A 20,902-nucleotide genomic window follows, 5' to 3' on the forward strand; every position below is an offset into this window, starting at 1 on the left:
GCACTGTGTCATTTAACTCTGAAAACTGCCTAAGGATGACAGGTATATTATTTGGGAGAAGCAAGAAGAAGCTATCTTGTCATTTAGATTCAATCCAAAATACAATTCCTCAAATTTCTTTCCTCCTATACAAGGTGTGCTTGAAGTCTGAGAAAACCGAATTTTTTACAAAATGGTGCTTCCATCACAGTTAAAATACCTCCACCATTTTAACAAACCACATAGACTCTGAAAAACGCAAACTGAAAAGTAACTAATTTCTGCCTTCCTAGGGGAGATATTATTTTGAATTTGTTAATACAAGACCATCAGCATCATGAATGCTGATGCTTCGGGGCTTAAATTTACTCTTCTATATGCAAACCTGAAGCACCAAGCAGTCCATTAAATAGTGTTGCTTAATTAACCTATTTTGTAAGATATGGGTCGTAGTAATAGCTGTTCATATCAGTGACTCCAAAGCAGAGGGAACCCAGCTAGTTAGCACTTAAGAAGTAAAATTACATACACTAACCACCATTAATAATGCACAACAATATATAAAAAGCAAGTAAAGGGATGGTGCAGAGGTTAGGTTACTTCTGTGTGATAACATTTCCCACTCCTCCTCCACACATACCTCACTTCACAAAACCTTTTAGATACAAATAAAATAGCCATGACCTTTTGTCCTCCTCTGCATGATTAATTACTTAATGTACTATTAATTGGAAAATGTAGCTGAATTTCAAATGCTTTCATTTTCTCAGCATATCATGCTGTCTGGGAAGCGCCGATTAAGCTGTTCATCAAAGGTGAGCAGGCAAGGTCATGTAGGCTGTACCTCTTCAGTTATTCATTACCTGCCCTAAATAGTAATTAACAACGGCAGTATTTCCATAAATCAAAGCTTTTCTGATTACCTTCAGATGATGAGTCGCTGGGGGGAGGGGAGGGAAGGAATCAGTGTACAGGTTTTTGCATGTATCCTTTTTTTCCACCATTTGTTCTAATGCATACCTGAATAATTCAATTGATACATTAGCTGTCATGTAAGACAATTCCACTGCGAGTCAACAGGAATTCCATGCAGAATAAAGAAGTAGTTATGACTTCCTTTCTCCCTTCCCTATTCCTCCCAACTTTAAAGAGAGATTTGATCTAAGAAGGTTTTTCAATTACCAAGACTGTTATATTTATTATTTTTGTTTCTTTTTATTACCTCCATTATCAATTTTAAAGTGGAGATCACAGAGTATGGCCTTGAGGCCATATTCAGTGAGGGTCTGAGCTTCTTCACAGAGAAACTTATCCCTTCAGTATCTGGGGGAGGTTCTCACCTTGAGGCATCTCAGGCGGCAAATAGTGAGGCTCTTGAGCACTGACATGCACCCAGTCGAAGTCATCGTACAAGTCTTGGTGGTAGTCGCAGGGTCCAAGACCATCATCAAACGTACATCCCCCTAGGGAAGAAACTTGTTATTAGTTTATTTAAAAGTAGAGATTTTCCAAGAGTCAAGCAGAGGTGTTTCTCCTGGGTGCACCACAACTACAAAGTCCATGCAACCTGTGGCACAGGCTTGCCTGCACAAAGCTAAAATCCACAAGCAGCTCATCCATCAGTGTTCCCCTCTCTTTTTAAAACGTCTCTGCTTCACACAACCAATTTCTCCCAAGAGCACGTTCTGTCAGAGCAGGAGATCACAGGCTGAGTCACTGAGCCCAAGTGAAACCTGGCCCAATGTCTGCGTGACAGAAAGCAACAGGCTATCCAAAACAAGGGGGAAACAAAAAATAACGGACTAGGCTCAAAAACTAAAGGTGTAAATCAACAACTCCTATGTATAAGTAGTCCAAACACCGACAAGGATAAATAGTGTGCCCAAAACAAAAGCAGTCAGATGAAATAATTAAAATTACTTAGAAATGAAATAATTGCTGCAGAATGAATTGGATAATCTTGCTTTATTAAATCAATCTAGCATAACAGAACACAAATTAAAGGCGCTTTTTCAGGGTCACACAAACAACAGATATGAAAACCTTACAACAGAAGTTGTGAGGAGAAGTGACAGGGAGAAAGAAGAAGGGGAGAAATGTAAAAGATGGGGGGGAGGGGGAAACACCAAAAATTCCTGTATAACACAGTAATGTCTGCCCTGTCTCATTCAGTAAGTTTGTGGGGTTTTTTTACATTCTTCACTTAAGGCAATTAAGTAGGCTGGGAAAGAGAGAGAGAAGAAAACAAGAAACCAAGAAACCAAGAGATTAAGGTTTGAGACAGAAGTAGTAAAGGAATCAAAAGAGCCCGGTTCAAGAAGAGTAGAGTGTAAATGCAAGAAAATACAGATATCACACATACAACTCTGCAGCATCAGTTCTCTCCATTCATGGTACACAGTCCCTGAGTTTGCTCCTCCTGCTCAAAAATAAAAGGCATGACCAGGAGAGAGTGAAAGAGAAAACAGTGCATTCATCTTCATTTAGGTGGTATTTTTTAATCCAGAAAAGAAGTTATATAAGAACTCAAGAATTAGATTATAAACAACTCCTAGAAATCAGGGGAGATATTTCTTGCATCCTCTCCTCCCTATCCTCAGTAGTTCGGGCATTATCAATCCAATCAAAAACTGTCGTTACAACAAAAATTCCTCTTATTAAGAAGACATCCCTAGAATTACAGGAGCATTTGTGATGACTTCATTGTCTGACTTTTTGAATACAAAATATGGGACAAGTACTGCGGGTCCCAAGAACAAACAAAAAAATCCTTGTTATGGTAAATTCTAGTGTCACCGTACGATGAGTCACCACCACTCCATCAACAGCGAACACCCTCCCATGCCTGCCAGGCTCTCACCAGCCCACACTACACCTGGGAGGAGAACGGGCTGGAGATGGGAAAGGGGGAGAACAAGGACCATGAAGAACTACAGTCTGTGCTCACTTCTGCCCTCTGTACGAGATGTACATGGCCTGGAACTAGGACTGGCCAGAGAATAAGGAAAGGAGGAATGGACATGTATGTCATCAAATTGAGGATAACAATATCTTTTACCTACCCAAAATAGAGTATTCAAATGTCACATAACAGGCACAGAGTTTGCAAAAACAGCGTTCATATTTGGGGAAGGGGAAGTCCCTTTTACCAAATTTCATCAGAAAATCTAGACTGAGTGCCAAATTGAGATTATGTTTCATCTTCAGTAAGAGACAACTCAAATAATTCCCACAGTTCTGCGTAAGTATTTGTCATTTTGAATAAATGACAAAACAACCTAAGTTTTAGCTAATTCTACTTCACTAAAAACCACTGCCAGATACTCATTCCAGGGCACTCCTAGAACCACTTGTTAACCAGTGCTTTGGCTGGCAAGGATAACACCAGGAGAGAAAGAAACCTCTACACTGCTAAATCCTTGTGCCATAAAACCTTAAAACTTCATATTCAGCTCCATGTTAGCAAAACCTTCTCAGATGTTACCCTGTGACAACATAAACACAGCAACAACAACAAAAAAGCCCCAACATTTCATACTCTGCACTAAGTTGGTTACTACGTCAGTGTTACTGTCAAAGACTGCAAGGCAAAAGAAGAGAAATATTTGTGCAAAGAAACATTTATGCCTTTAAAGGCCCCAACGCCAATGCCCTATTACCACCAAGAGACTTTTCTAATTAACATCTATCATGATAAAGCCAGAAAGGCTTAGAACATAAATCTTGGTCTTTGATTTAACTTACAATACACTGCTATGATCACTCCACAGCAAAAATGTACATTTCCTTCAACATTTAATTGATAAATGAATAGCAGTTTCCCTTAAAGGGAAGTTATCACTGTCTGCTGTCCCAGCACCAAAATGACATACGGCTTCAAAGCACATGCCTGCAGGGCACCCATTACCCTTTTTAATGGTTTAAGTGCCCTCAGTATATAAATTTAAACTACCAATGAATCTTGTAGACTCATTTGGAAGATGAATGTCCTTAATTGCTCATCTTTGTGCCCACTATTAATTTTAGTTATCAGGGTTCTGATTAGCAATAACAACGCACCTGTTAATACACAGCAAGCAATCCAAACCTCCTTGCGCGTAGCACATCACTGCTGCATCCACAGAACAAGCAAATGTCCATTTATCGCATGCGCATGAACAAAGTTTATCAGGATGGATTATCAACCCACTACAAAATCCAGCCTATAGCAACTGCCTAAACCAATGGCTTCCTCTCATGGAGCACACCTCCTCCCTCTTACCAACAGATCGTGACATTTCAAGGCAAGTAAAGTAAAAGCCAATGCTGCAGTGATTTATCCAGTACAACGTGATGAGACAGACTAAGCATTTTAAACCCCCTGCAGACTATTCCTTATGACTTAAAGCATGACCAAATTTGGATCTCCCCTTCTCTCTTTTAACAATCAACTGCCTGCGTGCTATTTCGGTAACTCTAGGTACTAAGAGACAAACCTAGTGTAAGATGCTGTGTGGAAAACACAAGGAGGAGAGACAATGGGTGAGTGAAACCTGCAGTAATCTATTTTGTTTCCAGTCATTTGTTCAAAACTATATACATTTTAAATCAATCTTTAACCACTCAAACATAAAACCACATCTGACAGAAGTACACCATAGGTCAGCACTTGTTATTACCCTAACTCAGCTACTGGGCCACTCTCCAGGGAAGAAGGTGGGTGGGCTTGATGAATGTTTAGTACCTTCCAGTGAGGTTCAGCAGCTGAACTCAAATACATATTCATATTTGCTGTCCAACATTTTGCCAAGAATCTGCTAATATCCTACAACTGACAAGTTAGAAATCTCCAACTCAGCCATTTGTAACCTCCCCCACAACTCAATAAAAAGGTACTTCAGTACCAGCCACCGTCCCCTCATGTATCACCACCACGTTCCTTTAGCTACAGCTGATGTATAACCTGCAATTTATCTTCAATACTACCCTGCCACTGGAATTTGTGCATACCTACCAACACACACACCATGCCACAAACAGTGATTTGTACACCTCTGCTTAGTCTTCCAGCTGGAAGCACACAGCGCTGACATTCAAATGATCTTGGACCTTGCAGTACCTAAATCCACGTTTACCTTAGATTTCTAATATCATGCTTCAGAAAAAGGCAGCAGTAGAGATCAAAGCAATACACCACACTGGTCTGACCTCAACAGCCTGATGCAGCCTTGGGGACCGGCATGCAAGGCAGTCAGCATCTCCTCCCTTCAAATGATGCTCCCTTCAAATGTCCCGATGGCCAGAAGGGCTAGTTGGGGACAAGCAGCACGCTTTGCCGAGGGGCAGCACCAACCAGAGCCATGGCTTGCTGCATCTCCAGTGGTGGCAGCGGCCAACAAGAAAGCATTGACAATCAGTTTAACAAAAGAAAAATCAAGTAGGCCACCTGAAACAAACACCCTATCGACAACTGGAATCATAAGCTAGGAAGACAGAAGGAAACTTAAGTCTGGACGATTATTTTGCCAAACTGCTAACTGTATTTTGGGTCAATCCAGTTTGTTCAGTTGCTGAGGAAGTATTTGGGAAACATTTACATTCCACAGAAACCAAGCAAATCAACAATTCACTGTTTCCATTATCTTTTCCCATAAGCTTCACTAAGTTATTAACTTCAGCTTAAACACACCTAGAACTCTCACACAGTCCTCTTCAACATCCTTCTAAAAGACAAGTGATAAATCATGCTAGCCTCATAAAAATGTCCTGACTACATGTTCATTTTCATTTAAGATTCCTTATCTTTTATAAATGTTCATTATAAAAAGAAAGATATGAATATCCCACACTGAACTCAGAAAAGAAATTAAAGCTCCACTAAATAACAAGGTCATTAAGATTAACCTAAATTTAATCTTCAAATTAATCTTCAAAATCCCAAAGATTAATCTAAATTTAATAAAGATCGTATAATCAAGGTTTACACATCACCTATAAAATCCTATTTAAAGATGCTTGAATTTAAAGACAAATTACATTTTTTTAAAATGTTACCATGATATTTCCTTAACAGAGCAACACTCAGTACTGACACTGCTCTGTGATTTTGATTTATCCTACATCCTTTCATACCAACGCAGGAAAGAAAAGCTGAACAGATTTTCCCCCACCAGGTTAAAATATAAATAAGCTTAAGCTTAAGACTAAGAGAAGCATGTGTCAGTAACTCCCACTGATAAATGGATGTCCACTACAACTTTACGGTGGCCTCCCAGCTCATCAGCTCAGGACAGAAAAGGGAAACCGATTCCGATTTTGAACTAATGATCTTTATCTAACAATTCCAGTGTTCTCACTACACTTCCTGGAGATCATGTCACTTTTACTATTTTGAATAGAAACAGTCGGTTGCATACCAATATTACATGAAATTTAAGATACCCATAACATTTACTATGAATGGCATTATAGGGATGCTATACTGGAGATCTACTGACTTCTAGATAAAAGAAACTATTCCCACATATCACCTAAAAATTCTGTATGTCAGTTTTCATATTTAATTAAACCTTAACTCCAGTGCCCTTTAAAATACACTCAGAAAAGCGATAGTAAAAAACCAATTCAAAACGTTCAGAAAACTACTAAATTGCGATAAATTAAATACCTCTTGATAAAACTAGCTGATGAAGAATAACACACATTTCCTGGCCACGCTTTATACCATCTTTACAAAAAAAGACAACCTTTAGCATCAGGTGTAAGAGAAGGGAACGGCTGGGCATTCACTTTTCTAAATCCAACAAAGAATATATTTCTTTGTCTTATGTCACACTTGCTACAGAAATAAAAATAAAGAAAAAAATTAGTATAACAAATTATATGCAACAACAGGAACAAGGCACTTATTTTTAAGTCTCCTATAATAACAATATCTATCCGCTAGAACTCCCAAGTACATTCTCACCAAAATCCAGCACTAAGTTTCAGAAACTAATAAGAGAAAGCAATGAAAGAAAACTGCATCTTCTGGATTTGGGGCAGAGGTACAGAGAAGGGAAATTGGAGTCCTGATTAGGTTTCTGAAACAAATTGATTTTAGACGTGTTCTTCATTACCTATTTCTATAGCCTATCAGCATTGCAAAGGATTTTTTTTTCAGCCATAGAATGGCATGTATAGAAGGACAGTCAAAAGAACACAACTTTACAGTTTATTTCTGAGATCTGTTCTTGCGTCCAACTACTTCTGGTGTTATGCAAAATACACTAGTGACATCCTAAATTTCACACTCCTCAATTTTAAGGAGCTGGTTATAAGCCCAGAAATTCATCCACTAAGAACAAGCAGATCACCAATACAAGAGAAAAAAAAATCTAGCATGAGAGAAGAGTTGTACTACGGGCACACAACCAACTTGCATCATCACAACTTTTCCCTTACACAGGGCTCAGTTACCAATGGCTTCTTTGGGGCTCATACATACGAAGGTGTCACACCAGGAATTAAATACTCCCTTCTCATCCAGCTCAAATGACTAGTTGGAACAATCTGTTCCTTTTATTCAACAGCATGCTTTTATTTTTCTCCACCACCTGCTGTACAAGTATAATGACTAGCTCTAAATCTATCAAAGTAGATAGCTCCATGGTAGGAACCCAGTACAAAATTATGTTTATCTGGGATGTCAGGTAAAAGTCCTGTGAAAATTTAATTTTCTTCTTGCATTGATTGGTGAATTCAAAGCTTGAGAGTATAAAGGCGCTACAGCAGGTCTCTTGTCAGTCATATATCCAGGAACAGGTTCTGCTTTTAAAATCACCCACCTACCACATTAATTTATCTGTTTCTATCACAGCATGTCTCGAAGCATAGGATGTTTTCATCTTCTAAAGGCACTACATTATTTCTGTTACGAGCATTGTAAAACACAGTGATTACAGAACATTCAGACACCTACAAAGAGTATACTATGAACTGCTGTTAATGCAGTTTGAGAATAAATTTTAATGGCTCATGTTAAAATGCTTATGTCCATAAATGCTACTGAAATGTAACTCTGAAATAACCTTAATTAACCTATGGCACCTAAAAAGGCAGAAGGTCAGAGACACTATTTAATTTAAAAAAAAAAAAAAAAAAAAAAACCAAACATGCAAACAGCAGCATTTACGGAAAATGACAGATTCTCCTTCACTATAGGGAGAAGTCATACTAAATACTAAGAATATTTATCTTCTTTGCAGTGGCATCTTATTTTGTAGTACTAGAATTCATTACACAAAACACGACTGATTACAGTTAAAAGCAATAAAAGCCAAGTAAACTCAATTACCTACAAACGCCTTTTAAAAATTTTCTAGCCTTGTTCCCACTATCAGTATGTTTTAATCATCCTCTTAGCTTATTAACTTGAACATGGAACTCCAGGTCTAATCCAAAAGCACCAATGGAGTGTGAACACCAACAGCTTAATAGTCAATATGGCCAATTATTCCTAAGACAGCGTTATTTTATTTTCATTGTAGGGCTTTTGTTGGTGCTGTTAGAACAGTCAAATAATCTAAATATCCCTATAAATATAAACTCTTCAGAAAAGGAAGTGGAGAAAACCACTCCTAAATCACTACATGTTATAAATCACCTTGACATTAAAAACCAATCCCACCCCCCAATAGCCATAAAGTAGGACCATCACCAATACAAGGGGGGAAAAAAAAAACAAAACAAAAAAACAACCAGGTCATAATTAAGTCCGATCTATGCATGATTTTTTTTTTTTCATTTTGCATGTGTCTTCCATATTCTTCATTAATAAAATGTAGTAGTTTATTTTAGAAAGAAAAGATAGGAACTTGAAAAATATTAGGTACAAGTTACCAAGAATGCAGGAAGCCTCATGTGGACATCCTTTCCTGTCATCTTCAGGGAAAGATCTCACTATTAATCCCAGCATTTTCCTAACCCCAAATTTTTGGAAAGCGTGAAGATTCACAATTAGATGTGGTCTACCTGGCCATGCCATTTATTAGGTTTCTTCTATTAAATTAGGTTCCCGCCCTCTATACAAGGCCTGGAAAAGGCTTCTTCATCTCCGATTTCAAAAAGCTTCATATTGACAGGCAACAGGAAACCTTTCCATGCTTTACCAGCAGTGAACAGGATGGAAAAAGGAAGGAGATGAAGGAGGGAGAAGATCAGTCTCTATTACACTATCTGTCCTTCAGTTTCCAAACTAAGCGAAACCTAATCTAAACAAAAGTGTCTTTAAATTCCCTCCTGTTCTCCAGGGAAAGGAAGGTTTTCTGTTCTTTACTGGAGAGGTGACAACAGGTAGCTGTGAAGAATCACAGTTGCTTAATGTCTTTTTCATGTTTTCTTCATCCTTCCTTGGCACAGGCAAGGCAACAGAGCGCAAATACCCCACATATGCAGATCACTTTATATAACTGAAGCTACCAAGACAATTTCCATTTCAGTTCACAAGGTATTTCTGAAACCACGAAGAGATTCAACAGTTTCATGAAATTATGAACATATCTTCATTAATACACAAGTGTCAACATCCACAAAACACCAAAGCTATGTCATATTTCAGCTCATAGGCTGCAAGCCTTAGTATTCCTCCAGTGCACTGAGCAGACTTCTGACCAATTGCACTGGTGACAAGGAGTTATACTATTTGAACACAAGTAACTGGGGGGGTGAGGGGTAGAATCATGTACTTGAGATTAATAAATATTTTCATGACTATACCAATAGTAACTAAAACACCAGCAAGCAAGTTCTATGACTTCAAGGACACAATTGAGAGCTCCAAAATGAAATTAATCACTTTGATTGTTTATGGATATGTGGTCTTAACAATGCTGCTTCTGAAAATAACACCCTTTTCCAAGACACTGTTAGTGCTTATTTATAGAAAATCTTATGTAGATATCTCAGTCCCTGGCATTTCTCCTAAATGTTCTCACAATATGCTGTTAAAAGTTAATGGATAAGAATGTGATTAAACTCAGTAGGAGTGCTGAATGAAGACAGCCCTACAACCATTACATTAAATCACAAAATTTTCTATAGATTCAGAGTGCTAGGTTATTTTGTAACCTACAAAAGAAAAGCGGAAAGAAGGACTTGGAAGAAAAAAGTTTATAGCTAAACTTTTATCTCTGCTAACACGTCAGCAATTCAACCACAAAAGCAGGCCTAACAACTACACTAGCCACCCTATTACAACTTTGACAGTTAAAACAAGGTGACAGGGGAAAAACCAGGTTATTTAAAGTTTGTTCTAAAAAACATCTCTTTTGATATCAGGTATCAAAATTTTGTTCAACAGACGAAAGCTAGAGTTTCCAGCTGGGTGGTAGGAGCAACCATTCAAAAATAAAAAGGAGTCTCACGTGAGGACAACAAATGATCACAAGTTACCACAGCATCAGTGCAGAAGCCAGACAAACAAGTGAGGAAATGAGGCAAGAGCGCGTAAGTTACACAGACTAAACTATGAAAGGAGCTCAGGGAACAGGGGGGCAAAGAGCTCAAAAGGAATATGGCCAACATGAAAGCTGAGGACTTCCTAGGGGGAGGTGAGCATAAGACTGCATAAAATTTTAAATGGTCATGCAAAAAGGCAGATCAAATTAAATGCAAGGAAATGGAAAAAGCTCTGATATCACAAATGACAGAAGCTGTTACAAAACATCATTTCTGAAGCCACAGGAGATAAGACCAAGAAGGTGGAGAGATGATCGAAGAGTTCAGTCATGGTATAAATCCAGAGTCACAGGAGGATTACACAAACCTCTCAGAAGAGGTCTTTCAAGAAACGACATCAAGGTATATGAAGAATTAAGCTAACGGTGAATCACAGAACTCAGGCACATGCATGAGAGAGGTAACGTGCAATATTGAGATCAAAAATGTATCCTCACACACACAGGCCCTGCTAAACTAAAAGCTAAATCCTTTTGTATCAGAAGTGCAATTACTGCTCTAGTTTCTTATGGTAAGAAAATAGTCATAAGCATTTTAATGTCTGGCATATCTTTTCATGCAATCCAGCAATATTCTCATGAAAGGAAGGCTAGAAAGAAGAATGATGTGAATGTATTTTGAAAACACAGCAAAGATTTCTATACCCATAGGAAACAGCCAAGCTCCCCAATTTAGAGAAAGACCTGCTGAGACACAGACCAACAAATAACAGATTTCAGATGTACTGGCTCCCAATCTACAAAATCAAATAGTTGAGTTTTGAAGGGACCTCTTGAGGTCATCTGGTCCAACCCCTCTGCTCAAGCAGGGCGACCTACGTACGGTTGCCTAGGACCATGTCCAGTTTTTGAATATCTCCAAGGTTGGAGACTCCAACAACCTCCCTGGGCAACCTGTGCCAGTGCTCAGTCACCCACACAATAAAGAAAAAAAAAAAGGGGGGGAAAAAGAAAAAAAAAAGAAAAGGGTTTCCTGATGTTCAGAGGGACCCTCCCTGTGTGGCAGACAGTGTCGAAAGCCTTACTGATGTCTAGCCAGACAGTATTTGCTGCTGTCCTCCATGTGCCTGGAAATGGTTTCAAGGATGAGCTGTTCCATCACCTTCCCGGGATCGAGGTTAGACTGACCGGCCTGTCCTTCCCCGGGTTCTCCTTCTTGCTCAATCTCCTATTAAAATATTGTCTCATCTTATGAAGTATTACTGAGAAAAGCTTATTTTCTCCAGTATCAAAACAAAGCTCTGCACATCCTTACAAATTTTAACACCTTTTATTCAATCACACAGACAAGTATAACAATGCCCTCTGCGATATCACGCTTAAACAGGGACTATAAAGTATCAGAGAAAAGCGGAGATTAAAAAACCAGAATTATATGAAAACTTTTCATATTAAACAAGCTGAGAGCAGCAAATGCACAGAAATAGAAATTTATCTTTCTTTCTGATATGTCTTTTGCCTTTCCTCTTTAGCCTTAACAAATCTAAGTCTTTTGTTAATGGTGCCCTACAGAATCAAATGAACATCAAATGGATGATTCATTTCACATGCTACTCTTTGTATTAGTTGTTACTTCATTCTTCAAAGTAAGATATATCAAAATATTTCATAGACTATCAGGAAAATATTTTAGGTAGACTTCATTAGGAAAGAGTCATCTGACAGCAAAGCTATTTAACACACTCAGAACACACATACAGAAGAAGATGCTAACAACTCACTCTCTTCCTTCACATCTTGTGGGTAAATCACTGCTTACTGTTGAACTGATTTAACATATAAATTGTGCATGTAAGCATATAACGTGTCTCTTCTCTCATCACAATTAATCCTCAACAAGACCTCTGATGCACAAACAACACAAGTCATCACATCATTTTGGACAAAGCTTACTGATATGCCATCAAACTTAGCTTTATTTGTGCAATAAAAAAAAATACCCTCTCCAGACAAATTGCAATAGGTATGTAAAGCTCTAGCAAGAAATGACTATTTTAGGGTAGAAATATTTACAATCAGAATTGAATTTCTACTACAATTTAACAAACAAAGAAAATGTTATTTTGCGACTCCCCAGGGAATTGAACTCAAGGACTTGAAACTTGTATTTTTATCTGCAAATCTGCACTTTAGTTTCAATAGAAGTAACCATTACAAGAATACTTAGCTGCATTGTAGTATTTTTCAAGCAGGTTCAAGTTGTAGTTATTCCCTCCACTTCTTAAATGGAGAAATACTCACTGGGGTGGCTTTGTGAAACGGTGTAATAGATAAGCCTGAAGGTTAGATGAATCCTACTTTAGACTGTGCAATGAAGTTGTAGCACTTTGGAGCCAATCATCTGCTCATGTCTTGAAGGCATACTGCCCAAAGCACAGTAAGGAGAACAGAGAAACATGATTCCTACCAGTCTTACAATTTCAGCACACAAGTGAAAATGTATCCCTTTATTTTATACATTGCACAGAAGTCAAGTACAAGAAAAACTACGGCTGAAAACTGTCCTGGTAGGCACTGACAGGGTACCAATAATGGTCTCTGAGCAGCAATTTACCACTCATTCTTAAGATTTTAAGGCTGAATTAGATATTCTCATGAAAACATCAGCTTGATGCTAAACAGCAGTTGAAAGGTAATTCAAAAGTTAGAAGTTATAAGGAAGTAAATTTAGAAAAGAATACTGAACATTTCTTTGGAACATTGTAAGCCACATCCAGACATTATGCATGGTTCTGGTTTTCTATCTCCTAAGGGTTATAGCAGAAATCAAAAAGGCTCAGAGAACATCCAATAAAGATGATCATAGGATGCTTAAAGTGTTAGACATAACTTAAAAAACTAGGAATTTTCAGCCAGAGATGACACAGGAAATAGGACAGGTGCATCCTTAGTGATGTGAAGAGGAGAATAGAGATCAGCCACTTTTTTTGTGTGCGTGAAAACATTACAGGGCTTCAAATGAAGCTATGGGGTGTCAGGATGAAATTAAACATCGCAGTGTTGAGCTGTGGGACTCCTTGCCACAGGATGCTACAGCTGCTACAGATATTTGGGGTGGGAAGGATGGACAGAATCACTGGTACCGGCCAAGAAACACTAACTGAGCACCTTTGGCTCAGAAGGCCACATGCCACTAAGACAGTACTTTCGGAAAGCATACCTACAGACTTGCCAGTGACTAGAAGAGAGTATAAAATCAGGGCATTTGGAGAACAGATACTGAGCGCTATCAGTCTTTGGACCAACGCATTGTATTGAATAAGAGGAAAACATATAAGATGTACAACAAAATAAAGCCATAACTATTTGATGTAATTATGAGGCTGAACTATCTCAGACGGCAAAAATGGGACACTAAGAATTAAGGAAGGAGAGAGGGAGGGATATTATATTAAATGGAAAAGAATGAGAGAGAAAGAATAACAGGACTACAACACAAATAAGTAGTGAAGAAGTCTGAAGAAATCATGTCCTGAATACGCATTGTTATAAATAGCCTAATATCTGGAGGTTTGTGCTGGTAACTCCCCATCACTCTACTCTCTCCTACCACGTGCTGTCACCGATGGGCTCCATTAGTCAGAGTATTGCCCAGTGCAGGGAAGCATACATGTGTCTCTGCAAGAAAACAGCTATATACAGCTCTGAGAATGAGTTAATGATGCAGATGTACTCCTGATGTGATAAAATAAAGTTAAAAAAAAAAATATACATGCAGTAATTTTCTCAGCAATTGTCAACCACATATGTATAACCCCCCTAGTAACTTTTTTTCCTTAAACAGCACTTGAGCGCTTAGTAAATGAGGCTGCAATCAAACTAGACTCTGGAAAATACGCTGCATTTTATGATTCACTCTTCAAAGTACTAAAGTATGTTCTGTACTCCCCGTTCCTAGAGGAAAAAGGAAAAGAAAAAAAAATTCTTACACTTTGCTCTTACACTAGCTTCTCTTTTTCAAGCTAGACAAGGCATTTACACATTCAGCTAGAACTTGTGCAAATATTACATGCCCATGTTTTCACAACATCTTTTCAGTCATCCTTTGCTAGTGTATTCACGAAAACGCGTATGTGAGAAAGTACTCACTTTTTGGTATGCCATTACCTAAAATGGGGCAGCTTGCTAGTGAAAGGAAAGAGGCGGCAGCAGGATAAGCTTCTAAAAAGTATCAGTTAAGTTAAAATTCATACTATATCTCATCTGACAATGAAAACCTCATGGAAGGAGGAAACATCTGAAGAGTTTCATGTTTGGGGTTTGTTTTGTTCTGTTTTTTCAAGCCAGGAGAATAAATGTGAATTGTTTCAGTGTGTCCTGATGGTTGCATTACTTGTCACTATATGTACAAAAAAAACCCCAAACCAACCCCTCCACAGAAGCAGCATTCTTCTCTGTTTCTTATTTTTTCTGTTCTATAACTTCAAGAAAGTTAAAAATTGGCTCTGCACTCCAAGTTATCATTTTAAAGTTAAAATACAGAACATAATACAGAGCAATACAGTCAGAAAAAAATACTTCATAAAGACCAAAAGCCAAGAAAAGCATAAAAATGCTTAATACAATGTAAAAATCAATATTTAATAACCAACACATAATCTGGATGCAATGAATAAAGCAAGCAGCATAATAAAATTTTGCTGATTTTAAATGGAAACACTGTAGTACCAGAGGAATATAGGTAATTCGTAATAAAATAACAGCCTCAAGGTGTGACCAAAAGCATCCCCCCCCTATTTTTTTCCCTATCACAGTCCACCCCACAGAAGTATGAGACAGTGGGAAAACAGAAATGTTTTGTTCATACCACCCATACCAGTAGGTCAATCACAATTTCGTAAGGAAAAGAGGTGACAGGTATAAACCAGCAATTCTCAATAGCCTAAGTTCAAATACAAATTCATGTCACCCACTGGCATGGTGAGGTTCTGTCCTCTTTCAATCCCTGTAATTTTGAATATTTGCATACACTTCAAAGGGACAAAGACGGACTCCAGGTCTTCTTGCTTGCATCTCATCTCTGGGTATCCTCATCTATAAATACATTTGCAAACATTTTCTCTGAGGAGTTGAATCCATCACACCACTGATCTAAAGTGGTCTCCTTCTGCCTAAACTGAACCTCAGCCTGCCTTTCTAACAACATCTGGCTATCATGAGCAGCACAACACAGTTACAACCACCCTTTTACTCTTTCACTCCAATCTTGATCTCAGGTCAGCACCTCTTTTCTCAAGTATTACAGATGCCATCATCCATCATTCACATCTGCATTCAAGCCTCTTCTTGTGTCCTTCGCTCCAGCTATGCCTGATTTTTGAAGGGTAACTAAAAAGCTTCTCCGAGACACACTTCCTCTGTAACTCTCTTCCAGCTTTCGTCTCCCCTTAACCCAATCACTTTGGCATCTCCTCTCTGCCCTTGACAAATGCATCTTCTCCCACTCTTATCTATTCACAGTACTGCTGAAAAGACTCTCTTTACAGCCCATCGCTTTGGCTGCCTTCCACTTTCACTTCCTCTCTCTCCATTTTCACAGAACAAACTTATTTTTGTAACCATTCACTGTTTATGCCCACTTACAGAAAGCCAGCCAATGCAACTCAACAGAGCTCGTGGCAGCAACTGGCAGAAACCTATTCCGTTGTTGTTGGATTTGCTTTCCTCTGGTTTAACTGGTTAAAACAACCCAGAGGGTTAAGGGGGAGGGGGATTGAGGGGTCAAACAAGTGCCAAAAAAAGGAGATGACAAGAGTCCATTGCTAGAATAAGGAATAAGGCAGATGTGTGTAGAGGGAGATGAGAAAGCATGGAGTGTCAACCATGGGCACGCAAACCATTTGGTTGGCTAGGTTTCCTAGTTTTGGCTTCCCATAGGTCTCCAATGAAGAAAAAAAAAAAAAACAAAAAAATTACACGCTGTCCCACTCATTTAAGTTGCCAACAACATCTACTTAGAGTCAGAATGGCCGACCTGGCAAAGGCACAAATGTTGTAGGTAGCTAACAAACCGCAACTGTTCTTTAAAGAGAGATTTTAAGTATAGCTGCCCTGATACCATCTCTGGGGTTGAGCATGAAGAAGTGCTAGTGTATGTCAAAACTCAGAGCCAAATTGAGAGGCCAACAGCATTATTCTGCAGTCTTGCACTGCTTGCATCTCCTACCAGCTAGAGAGCAAACGGAACTGAAAAAGACCAACTTTGCCAGCACATGTTTTTAACTAGCTGAAGAAGAGAGAAAGACATTGTCAGCATCTTCTCATACAAGACAGCTCCTTGTAATGTTTACATGCATTTAATGCCCACATAACAGATTTTAGGGAAGGTACAATTTAACAGTGATCAGTCTGTCCTTGGATGGCAAGTGGGGTCTTCTATCTAGCAGTGACTGTGGCGCCCATGCACCATTACACCTTTGTCTTGTTCTTTATATAGTCCAGTTATATGGAAAACACTCCTCATCTTCCAGTCCAAATTAGTTTCACCTAGAGTTAACTTGGCTTGCATTACGTATGCAAGCTCTGAGAGGCAGCCTTCATTTTTGCGATCCAGGAAGGGATGTATGCTGCAGGGGGACAGGGGAAAGTTGAGCCATATCAACACCATTTTGATCCCATTAGCTCAACTTCTTGTTTATCCATAGCCCTCTCACTAAGGTGAACAATCACCTTCTGGTGACAGAAATAATCACCTTCAAATCAGGATAAAGATCAGTTATATTCTGTAGAACTAAATCACCGCTCAGAATTTGCTGCAAGGTACTCTAATAATCCATCTCATGGACTAGCCAACAAGACAGAGCTAGTTTTTAGCACTGGCTTTGTTCTGAAGGTCTCAATTCGACACCCCATTTTGCAAACTTATAGTAGAAAACACTGATGACTGATGCCATGTTGTTCTGTTTAGAAGGAACACTAAGACAGTCCACTAACAAACCTATCTAGAATAACCCTTAAGTGATCTGTTTCTACTGTGCAACGCCCTTGTAACCAGCCACCGTTTTCAGCGTCTACAGGAACAGCTCAACTGAACAGACCTTAAGAGTCGGTATGAGTACTAGTGCTCCACATTTTCAAAGCTCTAATTAGTGTTACCCTTCAATCCATACAGTACAGTTATCTATGCTGATGACATCTGCCTGGGTACCTAATCTCAATCCTTTTCTAATCCTGAGGGAACCAGGAATTGCAAACTGGCAGTTACAGCAGACTCTTACTGCAGTTGGCATATTTTCCATCTCTAGTAATGCTTTTGCGACTCGGTAGCAGAGCATTTCCAAAAAAGAGCTCTACCAAAACAATTCACATCTGTTCTCTCTCAGCATCACCCTCAGTAGGTCTCTGACTTAACCACGGCCATCTGACAAAATTGGATGCAGCACCCTCCCCCCAAGCCCCAAAATCACAATAATAGTCTACACAGCAGCAATATTGGATCTACCCAGGGATCACTCATACTCTCTGGACATCTGCTCTTGAGGGCTGCTACTCCACAGCCTGAATATCACATATCACTCTGGGCCCACCTACCTTACACGCAGTGAGCTGTCATGCAACTCCGCACTACTATGAGTGTCATTTCAGACTACAGATGGCATCTCTACCCCAGCTGCCACTGCTGAGTCATACTGCTCTGCCATTTGCTCACTTTGAATACACATTTGCTAAAATAGTCGCAGAGATTGAAAGCTCATCTGACTTATTGTACCCAGAACTGTTTTGGTATCAAACCTCATTTTTTTCTTACTGCCAGCTTTGTCACATTGCTGTTTGTCAGAGGCAACTCACTAGAAGAGGATAAGATACCACTCAGCAACCAGGTTTTTTCTGCCTCACTACTTCAGCACGCTCCCGAATCACCTGTGTGCCGACCAGATAGGCCCTGGGTGCAAGGAGGCAGCACGGGACCCAGCTGGGTTCCAGGTGAGCAGAGGGGCCGGCACATCTGCATGCGGATATGGCGAGCAGCAGCCTCGCAGAGGACCGGCTTCAACCCAGAGCAGTCATGGGCTAATGCAAGAAATTTCATTTCCAAAACTGCTGTGGCTTGGTTTTTGTACCTACATCAACAACAGTAGTAATGAAATTTGAAACTTGATTACCGGAAATATTTCACTACCTCCCTCCTAATCCATCTACTTCAAATCACTCAATACTACTACATTCAATCCATACACTAGAGAACTAGAAAATCCCAAAGAGGTAGAGTGCTAGAAATAAAAATATTAATTTGTTAGTTAACAGGGAACACAAAATGAAGGAGTCTGACTGCCAGAAAATATTTTAATTTCTTCAGCATTGTTGTGGTTTAACCAGGACAAGCATTCAGTTAGAAAAAGGCACACACGCCCCAACCCATCACCATACTTTGTAAAGAAAACGTTAGGCAAGGTAAGTGTTCCCAAATATTATTCAAGACAAGTGACTACCTAGCACATTATAGGTATGCAATTAATAATAACTAAAAACAACAAAAGAGAGTCTTCATTGACTCTGAATCAGACAGCAAATAACAACCACTAAAAGTTAGGATCCCACCTAATCCTCAAAACTCCTTTGCCACGGTAGGAATAGCACTACTGGGATACAGTGGGTTTTATGAAAAGCAACTTTCACCAGGTTGATAAGGCAATTCCCCCCACCTCACCCCATCATCTTTATATTTGTACATTGTACAGAGGAAATGTAAAAGAATATACTAACTCTACACCACCAAAAGCAATCATACTTTTTTAGAAATATTGAAAGACAATTAGAAACAGTTAAGATGGCAGGAGACAAGAGGAAGAACTAAGGACATTTTTCCTTAGCCAAATAGTTTTTAGTATCAATGCTACTCTGATGAAGGTTCAAAATTTTGTGTTTTCTTGCCCTCAGGAACAAGCGGACATCTTCATCCTTTGATATAGTCATTTATGTCTTTGCTGCTTGTAGGTCTAGCAAACCAGAAATTCACAACTCCAATTTCAGAAAGTAAGCAGAGGAGGATCTAATTTGAGTTGGTTTTAAATTATACAGCCATAAATGAATTAAGATTATGTTTATTCAATCAGGATTTTCAGGTCACCTTTGAAGCCCCTGCTACAGACTCATGCGCTAGACTAATTGCTTCAGTTTCATCTTTCTTTCCTCTGAAGAGGAAATTTATTTGTTGCTGTAGACCTTGAAGAGCAAAAGGAGGATGAACTTACTTTTTTCGTTCTTTTGAAGTCTCAAAACAGTGTTCGGTTTGTACTATTTCCAGAAAAAAAGCTAGGACCATAAGTTCCTAATTTTTCTATTCAATCCACAAGTTGCAATTTAAAAACTTATGGTCAATTTATACTTTTAAGTACTTTTAAATATTAGATCAGACAAGATGAATATCAGCAATCTAATGGGAAGACAAAAATCTATTAAAGAACCTGCCATTTAGGAATTGCAAATGACATCACCATCATCAAAGCCCACACAGTAAGCAGCGACAGATAAATTATTCCAGCTGGCCAGTGACTATGTAAACCCCCAAAACTGCCACCTCACTGACATCCAAAACTTATCAGTGAATTATCACGCAGTGTTGAGTCTGAGGTAACCACAGGAATACCTCTGGTTTAGACCTTTTACCAGCTGACATTTCACAGTGTTATTTCACCATGAAAATTAAATGCTCTTACACTTCTACAAGATGCAAACACTGGTGCCCTAATCTGTAAGAAACTAGCTGACAGAAAGAAAGTAGTCAGAATTTTGGACAAATATACTACTTGGCCTATGGGAGGGAAGATTGAATATTGCTGCTGATGTAAAGAATTCAAGAAGGAGAAAGTGTCAGTTCAAGAAAAGTAAGAAGGCGAGGAGCAGCACTGGAGTGACACAATTCTACCCTAGGACAGAATCCTGCTGCAGAGTCCTCTCGTCAGTTGTGCCTGAAATATGTAAGAGCAACGTGAAGTAAGCTTTAGCTGTTACTTCGGATTAAATACAGTAGGAATACATAAGTGCAGATTGATGCTAAATTTACAAGAACTTTTTATCACAGATTTTTTTTTTTTTTTTTGAGTCGAGATGTTATGCATACAGGGGCTGTTTACACACATGTTAATGCTTCTAATGCAGCAGCCTTCTTCAACTCAGGCTGTTAAAAATAGAAGGGAATGGGTAGGAGGGGAGGTGCTCCTTTTACCAGCAGCATCTTACTTTAAATGGATAGGATGAAAGGAAAAAAGGAAGATTAAGAATAAGTATTGAAATGTGAAAGAGAAGGATAGCAGTGAATAAGCATTAGATGTTATACTAATTCTTTTTCGGGGGGGGGGGGGGGGGGGGAGAAAGACTTGATATTGAATTCTTTTTATATAAGCCATCAATACAAATCAAACAAAATGAATACTTGAGAAAAAAAAATCAATAAAGAATATTTCCGTTGCTAATTACTTCATGACAAATTATCAGGATAAAATGTCAAA

General features: G+C 38.8%; 1 protein-coding gene across 7 annotated transcripts in view; it reads right to left on the reverse strand.

Annotated features, from left to right (window-relative positions):
* Positions 1–20,902, reverse strand: part of PTPRK (protein tyrosine phosphatase receptor type K) — a 418,972-nt gene that overhangs the window by 328,504 nt on the left and 69,566 nt on the right. For all 7 annotated transcript variants that reach the window (XM_076333573.1, XM_076333568.1, XM_076333572.1 and 4 more), the window contains exon 2: positions 1,320–1,442. In XM_076333573.1, the coding sequence (XP_076189688.1) occupies positions 1,320–1,442 (123 nt within the window). The remainder of the gene's footprint in view (positions 1–1,319; positions 1,443–20,902) is intronic.

Source organism: Aptenodytes patagonicus, chromosome 3, assembly GCF_965638725.1.
Source record: "Aptenodytes patagonicus chromosome 3, bAptPat1.pri.cur, whole genome shotgun sequence".
Classification (NCBI taxonomy): Eukaryota; Metazoa; Chordata; class Aves; order Sphenisciformes; family Spheniscidae; genus Aptenodytes; species Aptenodytes patagonicus.